Here is a 14322-nt window from a genome sequence, read left to right on the forward strand (position 1 = left end):
ACAGAGAAAATTATAGCGAGAAAAGAGAGACACACAGCGACGTACGACGATGGCTCGGAGCCTTCGAAATCGTTTCGTCTCCGAACACGATTGCAATCTCTCGTCGAGTAACGTGTTTAAATCTTGGAAGACGGTGTCTGGGTCCGTTTCGACCCAATATTTCGGAGTCTTCACGCACCATTTCCAGCTTACAGAAACCGACCGAAGCGTACAACTGTTTAAATTAGTATTCTACATACGGTGACTCACAAGTTTGTTCATGAATGGCTGTCACTTTCTCGTATTTGACCAAATTATTTGCTAAAATACGAAAGAAATAATAAGGAGAATATATATATATGATTCGTTTTAATTTTAACCGCAATACATAAGGATGATAATATTTTGTTTAAATTGAGGGATCTATCTGGATTCGATCGTAATGAAACGGACGATTGGACCGTTCCGAGCGTGTAAATTGCCCCCGAACAATTAACGTCTTAATTGTATTGATCGATTCACTTCAAAAATCACGTCCCCTACGTACGTGAGAAAAGTAGGACCGAGGATGTAGGTGCGAACCGGTCACCCAGTGTGTCCTCCGACACAAGGGGGTGGGGTGGGAATCAGCTTAATCTCTGAGTGTGAAATCCATAAAAAACGATGTTTCGACGTTACCTCCCCACTCCCCCTAATCTTTTTCGAAAAATCGTGAACCATCCCGATCCCCGCGAAACGTTTAGAAATCGGTTAGTGGTCCGTGATCGGTAGAAAGAAAATCGTTAAAAATCCATTAACCATCCGTTATCATCCGAATGAAATTAAATCGGGCCGACAGTCGCGGTGGGAATCCGAGGTAAGCAAAACCAAATCATTAAGAGGGAAACGAAGAAAAAGAGAGGGGAGATGTTCCTCGGGGATGTGGGAGAGAAAGAGAAAAAGATATTACCGGTGCTGCAGTCGCGGCCGGTTTTGGCTTCTACGTGCCGGTAACTTTATTTCGTTGACTTTTCTTTTTCGTTTCTTTTTTACTCTCGGCAAGCACGTCGCGGGGCCCCTGGACCCCTGCCCTCCACGGGAGATTTATGCTACCGACATTGAAACTAAATTACGCCATAAATTAACCTTAAATTCGTACTTTCGGTTCATCCTGATCGTTTCCCCTCTCTTTCTCCCTCTTTCTGACTTTGTGTCTGCTGCTCCCTCTTGGTCCCCTTACCGTTTTTCATCCTTCACCCTTCAACCTTGCAACCTAATCGTTTCTTTTTTTCTTTTTTACGCCGTCCTCCCCTCCACCCACTCCTCTTTCTCTTTATTTCTCTCGTGCGAATTCATGCGTCCTGGTGTTTCGACAAAGGCTGACACGCCGTTGAAACCGCTTGAGCGACGCGTTACTCGAGGAAAAAACAGAACCAAGAAGTAGGTCTTACCACCGTCTGCTTGGGCTTGTAAGAAGTCGAAGGCGTGAATCAAGGATCGTTAGCGGCGGGTAAATCGAGTCCAAGTGCATTATATGTGTATGTATACCATTCGCGGCAGCTTTAATCCCACCACGAAATATATTCGATTTTTAGTAGCGGTGGATCCTGGTGTTTTGTAATTTCGAGAATTTATTGACAAACGGAAAATCCAACAGAACGTGCGACCGTCAGGTACAATTATCATACGCAACGCAGTGCACACACACACACACACACACACACACACAGACACACATCCATCCATCATAATTCGTAACGCGAGAGAGACACGACAGTGGTTGGGATTTCGTGCCACGAATCCACCATTCCACCCGTGTGTGGCTACCAATTTTTATGGAGAAAAACAGATCGACACCAATGTTCACTAGGATACCGATGAACGTAAAGACTAGCGTTAACAACACGATGTACGCAGTGTCGAGGATTTCGTTTGTCGAACAAGATTTATATAAATATAAGGCGGTGTATTCGATCGATCGCGTGTCTGTGTAACAGACTTCTATATTACATACTAGACTGCCAACTCTCCAAATTTCGTTTATATAAAATATCCTCAAGAAGCATGCGCAGTGAATTCTCGATAAATGCTCGGAACTATACCTACGTCAAATGCTTTCTTTGTAATCTATGTCGGCCACTGACAAAATACAAAAGCGAGGTATCGAAATTGGGCTTGAAATTTATTATTTTTTTGTTTAACTTTCGAGCATTAGTCGAAGGTTTACTGTACTTGAGTATCACATTCTGCGCATGCACAGAAGCAACGTGATAGATGTAGTTAATACATTCTTCGTAATACTAATTAGTCTAACCTGTAATTCTAATCTTTCTTACGTAACCCCACTTCCAACACTTATCGTTGATTTACTGTATTACGAAGAACGTGTTAACTATATCGATCACGTTGTTTCTGCACCTATACAGAATGAAATACTTTAGTATTTTTTTAGGATACTTTATATAAGGAAGTCCGCGTAGAATACTGGGGGAAGGGGCCGAGAAGCGAGTACAACTCCGCGGGACAATTCCTCGCGTCGAGTACGATAAATACGTCGATCGTATACAATTATTACCTACTACGATAAATACAATCCTATACAAAAGCAATCGTCCCTGACGTTCAGCTTCTCGATAAATATATGTATATATCCGCCGGGTGGCCAAGAATCATCGATCACCGTCGTCGATCGACGAATCGTAAAAAATTTCGTCTACAGTCCTACGAATCAATGCCACGAATCGAAAAATAACAAATCGATTTTCTCGACGACGATCACCCACGCAGCATTTACCATCAAAAACTCGACACACAGTAAATCATCGATGAGTGTTCGAAGGCTCCTAAACACTGAGTTTTCAGACGTCATCCCCACCATTGAAGGGGTGTGTCTGTGGACCCAGTCAAGCGCCCAGAACACTCAGGAGCCTTCGAACACTCATCGATGATTTACTGTATATCGTGCGTAACCCCGATCGCCACCTACTGGAGCCAAATTCGCAGCTGCGCGTCAGAATTCGTTGAGCAATATCTCTCTCCTTGTACGCGTGTATATGCGTGTTGCGAGTGTGGTGTACATATATAAATATATATACATATATATTGGCACATTTAGAAATAAACGCGCCTCCTCTCATCGACGACGAGGAAAGACGAAGAGGCAGGAAAGTGTGCGCTGCAAACCTGCCGCGTTGAGCCTCTACAAAAGTGACTGCGGAATTACACGATAAAAAGAAGAATAAATATCGTAGAAAAACATAAAAAAAAAAAAAAAAAAAGAATCGTAATAATGATAATAAACGAATATTTCGCGGATAGACCACCGCCAAGTGGCTCTGACTCTATGATAAATCTGGAACGCGTTTCGCGACACCTGGCTAGCGTCGCTATTCAGCATCTATATGTCCTCGAATACGCGTGCACTTATCGAATCGCCAGGATCCACGTTCCAGAACCCCAGCTCGCTCGCCCTACGGTCCGTGGGAAAGTCGATGACCTTTCGGGCGACGCGAAAACTAATCCCTCGAGGAATTACCGTTCGTGAATCATTCTAGTTTCCATTGATCTCGATCGTGGTCACGGAGTTCGGCTGATGTTCCTCCTCGGTCGCGTAGGGCGACGGCGACACGGTGAAGCTCCCCAAACCGTTCTCGACCAGGCTCATCAAGCTGTTCCGATGAGCTTGCGCGATCTTTTCGGCCCGCGCCTTATCCTCCGTTTTCTTCTTCTCGATCATCGCCGTCGCGGCTTCCGTGCTCGAGTTACCGTTCCTCGTGTTCTCCTTGATGAATTGCTCGAGCTTAGAGAGCTGCCTGTCGGTCACGATTTCGTTCTTCTCGATCGGCATCCCGTGTTTGGTCACGGTCGGCTTGTATGTTTTGACCTTCGAGTGGCCTTGAATTATCAGGTACATCGGGCCGCGTATGGGTTTGGCGGGTTGCTTGTAATGAGAGAAGATCGGATCGGTGGTCAGACTTTGAACGGTGGTGATTCTGGTGGTGGTGGTCGTTGTCGGAGGACGCGGCGATGCGGTGGCCTTTTCCTCGCTGAGTATCGTCCCTAGAGGAGAATTTTCTATAGAGCTTGGATCATTTGTGATAGAGACGAAAGACGGATGCTCTGTCGAGGAAACTGCTACAGGGAAAATAATCGACGTGGCGAATGGTGTGGTCGTTTCGGGCATTCGGTGTCTATGTCGATCTGGAGCACCATGATCCTCCGATTCTATTGGCTGCGAAGTTAGAGAAGAGGGCGCTGGTGGGTCAGTGAACATCATAGAGAAATCCTGCATCGGTGGCAGACGCGACTGATCCATACCCATTGAGGATCCCATGTGATTCATGGATGGTTTCACAGGCGGAGGAGGTGCGTGCATGTGAGTCATCGGCGGGAACATCATCGACATCGAGCCTGCCGGTCGGAAGCTCATGTTTGGACGCATGCTACCGAGGAACTGCATCATCGCGTGACTAGGTCTTGATTGAGGATGCATCATCGATTGCAGGGGGGCTTGCGGGAATCCAAACGAGTGAACTGATCCCGTGGATGGTTGCCGTGGGATCGAAACAATCGGGGCAGCTTGAGAATAGGCGGGTTGACGATGGGAGGGAGTGATTCGATTCGGTGAAATGGCTGGCACCAGCGGGGCTTGATGGTCCTCCGATGAAACGGTTGAAACAGACGAACCAGTCGCAGAGGATCGAACCGGTGACTCGGGTCGACTTCCGGGCGCTTCTGTCTCTATTGTGGAAGCATTTTCCAGCACAATGGACGTTGCTTCTGGCATTGGAGTATTCTCAGAGGCAGGATTCACCTTTTTCTCCGAATAATTCATCGGCATCACCAAGGCAACTGGCTCCTTTCTCGAGTTCTGGGCCTCCCCGTCAGAGCCACCTGGCGAGTTAGCCATAACGATATGCATCTTTTCAGAAGATGGACTCGACTCCGTTTCTACGTTCGCTTCATCGCTGCCCTTGATGGGATCGGTAGAATTACGTGTGACGTTCATTACCATCGACGAAGACGTCGCATCTTCCGACGAAACAGCCTCCTCCTTCTGTCCCACGACCACCTCACCATTCCCATTACCACCCGCGTCGACGATTATATTCGCGTTTTGCTCGACCACGACCTCGTGATTCGAGGAGGCTGCGGCTACGTGGTGATCGATATCGTAGAGATCACGAGAATAATCGGTCGACTGCCATGCAGATTGACTCGTGTCGGACGTGATCGGCGTCGACGGGGGACCGTTACCACCTGGCCAGCCGCCGGAAAGCGTTTGGGTCGATTGGTAGATCAAATTGGACTTCTCGAAGGAGACAGACGGCGTGGCAGTGACAGTTTCGTATCGTGATTTCGTTGTCTGCGCCGACGAGGCTGCGTGCACGCTCTTTATCGTCTCGACTATAACTGCCTTACTGGGGGATTTCGAAGGGTTTTGAGACTGCTGCGATTTCGTCGGTGAGTGTTGATTGTTGTAGGTCTTCGATGGTAGCGCGTAGAATTGCGGTGAATCCCCCAGCAGCGGTCCCTCCTCCGTTTGCGTGCTGAACTGTTGGGTCGGCTCGACGAAGCTGACGATCTTCTCTTTTTGGACCAACGGAGGCGGTAGCATCATCGTGTACGGTTTCGATTTGTGCCCGTAATACGAAGACGGATAATAGCTGGCTGGCACAGATTGTATTCTATTTTGGTTCCTGTAGTCGATAGGACCGTTACGGAAGTTGGTCGTTCGCACGATTTTAGGCGGTTCCGCGCCGGTACTTCCGGTGAAATCGTTTCTGTGAGGAACATCTTGGTTGGACTTTGTGAATTTCGGCCCGTCGACGAACTTCAGGAACTGTTCCGGTATCTTGGGGCTGGTCTTCTTCGCGGTGACACCCAACACGAGAATGTCGCGCTTCGCGGACGGCTCGGTGGTGTGTGAATCCAACCAGTATTGAACCCTGTCGAGAACCGGAGGAACGTAATCGAAGGTAGGATTGTTCTTCAGAGGATCACCACGACCCAGTGGCGTCCACTCGTCGTAGTCCATTCGGGGCGAGAATACACGGGGCTTGCTCTCGTTTTGTCCTGCGAACAGAAAGATCCCGGGATATCAGGTCGTTTTTTTTTTTTTTTTAAACCTCCAACGTAAACGAATATAATATCGTGATGTATAGTAAATTCTCGATAACTGTTCAGAAGGATTTCTACGCTGAATGCTTCCGCTTCGTCCCTATTACTGCTTTTAATTTTTTTATTTATGTATCTTTTTATTATGTACCTTGAATAACGACGCGCTGGTGCGGTGATTAATCGTATCACACGGTTTTATTATACGGTTCCCTTTTATCACAGGTCTCACGATTCTCCCCTAATTTATCATAGACAGATAATATTCTCGTTTCGTACAGGAAAACCCCTCGCAGCCCGCCACGCGTGTTCGTTTCGCCATTTTTCTTTCCTCCGGTTTTCTTGTTACGAGCACGTACGGATAAATGTTTCATCGGTATGTCGCTGGAGGTATGAACATACGCAGTGGGCTGCGAGGTTCACCGCACGGTTGTCTCCGAATGTCCCATGGGGACGAAACGGCCTCTGCAGGCGCCAGGACTCGAGTCGTGTCGCATAAATACACGTGTCGTGCGCCGCGGCGGCAGCGACATAAACCCACGGATCGTGTGTATATACAGGGTGTTAAGTTTAACAAGAGCACCAATATTATTTCCGCTACTATTGAAAGTAAAAAAAAAAATGACTAAATAGGATGTACATGATTTTAAGGCGTGGCAACTGACGGTGATAAAATTTAATGTTATATTAAATAAAATGTTAAATCGAATATTAATTTGGCATAAATTTCAGAAACTTCCGAAATCAAGTGATAGAAGACCATACGCCACTTTTTCCCCTAACGGAAGCCAAGTTTCCACGTCAGTGTACCTTTACGTGGGGTACAATTTTTACGAAGTCTTTTTCTGGTTTATACCTAACGAACGATTCCAGAAACGGCGGATATATCGGCGATAATCACAGCAGAGGACTGTTCTGTGACGATCGTTCTCGGCAGGTATTCACAGCGTGCACGAAATCGGAAGATTGCGAGGTAGAAGTAGAAGACGGACGGAGGCTGTTTCGAGGGATCTAGTGGTGGTGCTTGTGCCTCCGTTTCTCGAGGACCAGAGCAAAGATTCATTAAGGTTTAAGAGCTTGCAGTTCGTGCCGTCGTCAAGAACGAAGGGGAACGTATTTCTTCTTTCCGCGTCACGGATTTATTGTTACGCGTCTATCAACTATCGCGTCGAATATTTTCTGCATTTCTCGCGATCATTCGGTCGTTCGTTGTCACGTCGACGAAACACTTCTCACCGTCCCGTCGTTGTCTTTACTTTTCGAGATTACGATTGCGAAAAGAATTATGGAAGAGTTAAAAAAATAAATTATGATACCGTATCGAATAGTATCGAACATATAGGTGTCGAATATAAACGATATGATACTTCACGAATGTATCAATACTCAGTTGACACCTTTCAAAATTATAATTACATTTTATCGATTAAACAGAAGAGATGCGAAAATGATTACCACAGTGAAAATTTCTATTGGTTTCACAATTTTCATTATTCTCGCGTAATCGAGAATCGATTCGACAAAACAATCGATACGAATGTACGTAAATATACGCAAGGCCTAAACCCGACACGGGAATCAGAAACACTCGAGACGATGTTACACGAGCGTTTTCCTATGTTGCACGTGTATCGACACACGCGCAAGTGTGTGTGTTTTTTTTTTTAGCGCCGAGCCGACGACTGACCTACTGACCCGAGACACACACATATGCGTTCGAATACACACACACACACACACACAGTTGCGTATTCTCGCTAAATTTCTCAAGCACAGAGATATATTTTTATGAAAAAAGAAGAAAAAAAACTTCGCCGGATAGAATTCACGCGGAGTCTGCTCTCTTGCAGTTTCCACGTTCGTGGCACCGGAACACGTTTTCCCGCAGTTTCCGACTGCATAGGACAGTTCCATGTATGTATGTATCCGCAAGGTCGGTCGCAAACTCGATCACGAATTCTAGATATCTCGCGGCGAACCGCGTGCAGGTTTGTTATCGTTTGATTCCAAGCTCGACCAGTGTAACCAATTAATATGTATAAATATTATTACAATGTAACCCATAAAAATAAATATTATTACGAATCAATGTTAATGCAACATTTCATTCGCAATTTTTTGTCAGTTTATTTACATTATTAAACACTATGTTCTAACATTCTGATAATTCTGCTACCCTAGCAATTTTACAGACAGCGTATCTACTTGTTAATGTATATTTTCACCGACCCTTCAATACTGTCAACCTAACTCAGTCCATTTCTGTCATACTATTACACGTAGTTCGCTTTTCATATTCCTGTTAATATAACTTATTGTACGAAAGGACTATGCCAGTTTAGACATTGAGTAAATTAGTAAATTAGTAAATTAGTAAATTAGTAAATTAGTAAATTAGTAAATTAGTAAATTAGTAAATTAGTAAATTAGTAAATTAGTAAATTAGTAAATTAGTAAATTAGTAAATTAGTAACTTCGTAACTGAGTAAATGAGTAAACGAATAAGTGAGTAAATGGGTAAATGAGTGAATTAGTAGATGAATAAATAACTAAAGAAATTTTCGCGGGAAACACGACAATCACCGGTATTGTCTAAAAAAAACAATTACCATGCGCAGCATCCAAACAATCCCCGGTGATACATACCGACGACAAAGCCGCGACGATACCGTAAACTTACCAGCCTTATTATCGAAAGTGGGCGACACGCTTTGACAAGGTGAACAGCAGATAAGACCGGCCAATAGTAGCCACCTATACAGGTCCGCCGCCGCCGCCGCCGCCGGTCTTCTCGATACCATCTGAAAGCAAGAAAAAAACAAGCAAAACTCGTATTGAATCCGAGAGAGCTCCTTCACAGCGCGGTGAGCCGAGCCGATGGAGGGTGTGGGGCGGGGGGGAGGGGGAAGGGTTATATACTTCCGATGTCCGACGATTAATTCGAGAAAGGTCGCGCGACCTATCCGAACCGAGGCCACGAATCACACGTTCCCACGTTCGAGACATCCGCGAGAAGCGGGCCGGCTTGACTCACAAGCTCTCGAGACTCCGTTTGATTTGTGCGTGTGGCGACTTGCACGGCGCATCCTTTTTCTCGAGACGGGTCCGAGAAATCGTTCTTCCCCCTCCCCCGCCCCCTATGTTATATGGCCGATACACCTTTCATCGGCGGTCACTCCGAGAGAGATACAGTCGATAACGAGAGAACGCCTTGGTCTGCTTGAATGGACCAACGACGCGGGACGCAGAACTGTAGCCCGCGAAAGTGGGAGGGGGGGGGGATGGGAAATTGCTATCGTCGACGAGGGACACATTGGGTTAGGTTGAGGAGGGACGCTGGTAAAAACCTACGAACAGCACACGTGCGATTCGACTCGTTTTTTTTTTTGTTTCTTTTTTCTGTTCCACGGGCTTTCTTCGATCGCTGGACACGTCATTGTCCTATCTCGCGTTGCGTAACCGAGTTTCCTGGATCGTCGGCCGAATGAACCGTAGGTACGAGACGGTTCGCTCTCGCTCTCGATATCCGCGCGGGACAAACTGGACACACGCAACCGATCGCGACGGTGCTCCGCGGCGGTGGATCGAGATAACGTTGGTGGAGTTCGGTTTTCGGGAAAAACGAGTTTGAAAATTCATCCGACACACGTGTGTTCGTCGTTGGTAGTAAGTAGAAATGGAATTCAATGAACAGACTTATTCGGCCGAATTTGCTCGTGTCGTCCCTCGTCTGTGGGAGGCGGTTTGGAAACACGACGGAAAGGGGGTCGTTCTCGTGCAGAGAGGGATGCTGGCTCGCAAGGGGCCCACGGAAAGCCTGCTGGAAGCAACAGCGGTTTCGATCGTATTTGCACGTGGGGTACCTACACGGTCGCGTGTATATCGTCAAGACAGACACGTGGTAACGGTAGACGATGCTTCGGGCGGCAATCTCCTCTCTCTTTCTTTCTCTCTTTCTCTCTGGAGTAAAGATTCCCAAAGAAAGAACGTGGTCGGCATGGACGAGCGAGCAAAGAATGCCGCCACGATGGAGGCTGCCTCTAGATCCGACGAGATTCGGCGAGATTCAACCTTGAGGATCGAACCGACCGCCACGATATACGCTCGATCGTCGAGACTCGACGATTTTCTTATCGTGCGTTCAACGATCGGCGAAACTGGATCGATCGTGGACGGTTTAAACTCGGTATTATAGATCGTTTTCGAAATTTAGAGAAATCATTAGCGTCGCCGTGTGAGACACGAGACAAGGTGCAAGGTGGATTCGAACGAAAGTTCGGGCAAAAACGGAGCGATCGAGTGTCGTTAATGAGAGTCAGGCTTGAAAATTTGCGGACATTTCTGGACAAGCTAGCCTGAACGAGATCGTTCCGGAAATTTAACGGGGGAAATTAACATCGAAACGTGAGACATGAGATTTGGATGAATTGCAAGGTGGATTCGGATGAAAGTTGGAGCAAAACAGACCTGATTGAGTCTGTTTACTGAAAGTCAGACTTTAACATTTGCGGACGTTACTGGACAGGCTAGTCTGAACGAGATCGTTCCGGAAATTTAACGAGGGAAATTAATATTGAAGCGCAAAGTATTTGCTGATATTACTTTCTTGTACAAAATTACAATATTAGTAGATTGTAGTATTCTCTTAAATGAAAGAAATTTCAACGTACCCTCTGATGCAGCCACGCACTCCAATCTATTTTACCCTACTTCCTACACATCCAGGTGCAGTCACAACGATACAATAGCCAGAATATTCAATGTGACCAAGAAATTTAATAACCAAATTGAATTTTTCTCAGAATCAATTAATACGTTGATTGCCAGCTACGAGATAACTCGTGGTTGAAACATTGCAAACATGCTGGATTATTTAAATATCTCTACAAAATTTTTACATAAGATTAATATCACAGTATAATTTAAAACAAGACAAGCAATCTCTATTAATCAGACGCATATATTTTCAAAGATTTATGACTTAAAAAAACGAAATAAAGCGTGTCTGGTTACGTACTGCCTTTTCCACTGTGGCAGTCAACGTGTTAATAAGGTCAAAACTTCCATCCACCGGATACCTCGAGAAGAACAAGTATACTTAAATCTACTATACATAGTGTCATGCGATGATAATATTAAACATTCGTATAAAAATGGTATTCGTGTTAATGGTAATAAATGAAAATTAAATCTAATTTAATGTATTGCCATTAACGGGAAAACTCATAAAAAAAAAATTAAAGTCGAAGCGAAAACGCAGACCATGCGACGTCTAAAAGTCGTCGGTTGAAAGTTTCTGTCGATTTCCACGGCCTCTACCTTCGATTCCCTTAAATATTTCTCGTGGTTGTCTTCGCGAGTCGTATTTCTACTTAACTGTAATTTATGAACGCGCACGGATAGAATGCCTGGAGGATATACACGAGGAAAACGGGAAGACCGGAGAAAGTAGTATAGCTCCATGAGGATTCTGCTAGCGATTTACCGAGCAATTAACGCATCGCGACTGAACAAACTAGAATCGATTGCGCGGGTCTTCGCTCGCCGCGACAATCATGTGTTTGCGGACAAATATTCCGAGAAACAGAACACCCGTGTGTCTCATCTTCCCAAACAGGACACGAGCAATGTATAATTACCCGTTTTACATCGTTAGAAAGTTATTGTCGGTGCGCGCAGCTGCTCGTGGATCGCGCGTTCTCGATCGATATCTTGTCGATAGGATTGTCGACCCGTGTGTTACGCGTTCGTTGCTCCGTTCGTTAACCAACCGACCCCACGTGTCCCCTAGTGATTAATAAAACAACATTCCAGGTGAGTGCATATAGGACGCACTGAGGGATTTTACATATTACAGACTTCTCTCGATTATTGTCCCGAACTCGGTCCACATCGAGACATTACTGTACTCGGATCCAAACTCTCCGATTTCGATTTTAACAGGGTTTTAATAATATGATACTGTACAGGCTCCTAACGACACATGTGAATGATTAGGTGTGGACACTCGATCATTCTAAAGATAAAACAACGTTGAATCCCAACGTTAAAATCGAAACCGAACAATTTGGAACCTTCCGTCGTCAGGGAATAACGGCAAATAACGATATAGGTGAGCAATGACGAATCGAGTGGTCCAACCGTAAAACTAACTCTGTGGCCTAACAAAAAGGAAAAAGAAAGGAAAAAAAGATATGGAAAAATACAACGAAACGTGACAAAGTGCAAGGATCGGTGTAAGGGCAGCTACGGTCGTCGAGGAGGCAGATCGTCTTCTAGAAGAAAATCGGAGCGGCAAAGAATCACGCGACGCGAACGGCCCTGAGATCGAGGTTGAATCGCGAGACAGCGTGGCCCCATGGTTTCACTTTATCTCTCTCCTGCGGACCACACAAGGTTACCGGGTGAGCACGCGCGCGGGCCCTCGTCTGTGAGCGCGCAAAATCTCCGTGGCAGTGTATCGGTCAGCCAGCCAAGTGTGCGCGTATATCGACGTGTTCCGTGGACCACGTTGATGGGAATTAATGATCGACGTTAACGTCGACTTACGCCACGGGTTTCCGGGAAACGAAACACAACCGTCGCGTATCGAACGAAAGTGGTCTCCCCCTTCAGGTGTGTCCTCTTCTTCCCCGATACCGAGGGAATCACAGACTATCGAGGTTAATAGCCGAACGGAGAGGAACGCTGGAACGGTAACGTTCCCCGCGATGTGTTCGGATGCAACAAACTGTACGGAATCTTGATCGATTCGATTTCCCGTTTCCCGCAAGCTGTTCCAAAAACGTCTATCAAATAACGGATGCAATGGTTACTCGTGACAGAGGAAATTAACGATTCCAAATCGATATACACAGAGTGTAAGAAAAACGTTAGAGGTCCTGGAAATGGAAGATACGCGAGGTGATTTGAAATAAGTTTTTCCTTAGCAAAAATGTTATCCGAGGCTTTGTTAACGAGATATTAACGGAAAACCTCAACCAATCAGAGCACGAGTCGCGTAGTGATTGGTAGCCAATGTTACCGCTGGAACTCGGCCGGTAGACTTGCGATTGGTCGAGGTTTTTCGTTAATATCTTGTTAACAAAGCCTCGGACAACATTTTTCCTACGGAAAAACTTGTTACGCATCACATCACGAGTCTCCCATTTCCGGGGCCCTCAACATTTTTGTTACACCCTGTATACAGACGAAAATCGTATCCTCGTATAATTCGACGTTGTGTACGAATAGATCGGGGCGCAGAAACAGCGGGCGTTCGTTTCATCGAAAGGAGAAACCTTTAACGAGACACATCGGCGGCAAGAAGGTCGCGAGGGGAGCCGTGGCCCCAAAACGAAACCGGCCTATATTAGCTAAGAAGGTGTATTACGTATGCATGCCGTTCGGTCTCGCTACCGCTCCTCTTCTCGCGTGCGATGAAATTTTCATCGTCGACTGGCGGAGGGCAGTGGCGAAGCAAGGGGGAGCGGCGGTGGGGGAGGGGAGGGGGCCTTACGGGATACACTCATGCGAAACCGTACCGATACGCAGTCCCACGAATCTTCCTCGATGGGGCCAACGACGCGGTGGCGGCGTAGCGCGAGCAATAAGAGGGCCGCCATAAAGCGAGAAAAAGTTGTCGGTCCCCGTAGGCAGGCAACCAGGGCTGGGGGGGGGAGGGAAGGGGAGGGGACTGGGCCCGTCAAGACGTTCGGAGAGATAAGCCCGACAGTTCGATCCGAGAAATCGATTCCCGGTGCTTGTCGTTGCATAACGTAACACCGATCCCCTGCTTGTAAACGCTGCCAACGGGGGGACACACCGATGCGAATTAAACAACGCTGCAATTTGCGAGGACAACTACACCATTGATACTAGATATGGTGTGCTAAATCGGTAACATCACAATTTATCACAGTGATCGCAGAATCACGATCATGATATAACTTCACTTACGTCTGTGATTGTGATTTTTTTATCTTCGGTGGATGTTCTCACTGTGATCTTAATTCTTGATCTTTAAAGAAACATATATTCAGTATGATTTGCAAAATGAATTACATTAATATTCGCGTTTTGAAACAATCAGGAGAGAAAATGATAAAAAATTTGGTATAATTATATAACGTATTTATTCTTCATTGTTTCTCGTTGTTCGTTTACTTCATACGATGTAATTATCTAGCAGTTTTGTTTTAATGTAATTAATATATAATACACAGGTTATGCGACACGTGCAAGGAACTGTTGTTGTATTCTCCACCA

At 45.8% G+C, this 14322-nt stretch overlaps 1 protein-coding gene across 1 annotated transcript; it reads right to left on the reverse strand.

Annotated features, from left to right (window-relative positions):
- Positions 1-3508: 3508 nt before the first annotated feature.
- On the reverse strand, positions 3509-8876 carry LOC107187143 (polycystic kidney disease protein 1-like 3). The gene is made up of 2 exons (XM_015575152.1): positions 8756-8876; positions 3509-6033 (listed from the first exon to the last, which is right to left on the reverse strand). Exons 1-2 carry the CDS (start codon positions 8874-8876, stop codon positions 3509-3511), a joined length of 2646 nt encoding a protein of 881 aa, XP_015430638.1.
- Between the last annotated feature and the right edge of the window lie 5446 nt (positions 8877-14322).

This window comes from Dufourea novaeangliae, unplaced genomic scaffold, assembly GCF_001272555.1.
Source record: "Dufourea novaeangliae isolate 0120121106 unplaced genomic scaffold, ASM127255v1 scaffold99, whole genome shotgun sequence".
NCBI classification, from domain to species: domain Eukaryota; kingdom Metazoa; phylum Arthropoda; class Insecta; order Hymenoptera; family Halictidae; genus Dufourea; species Dufourea novaeangliae.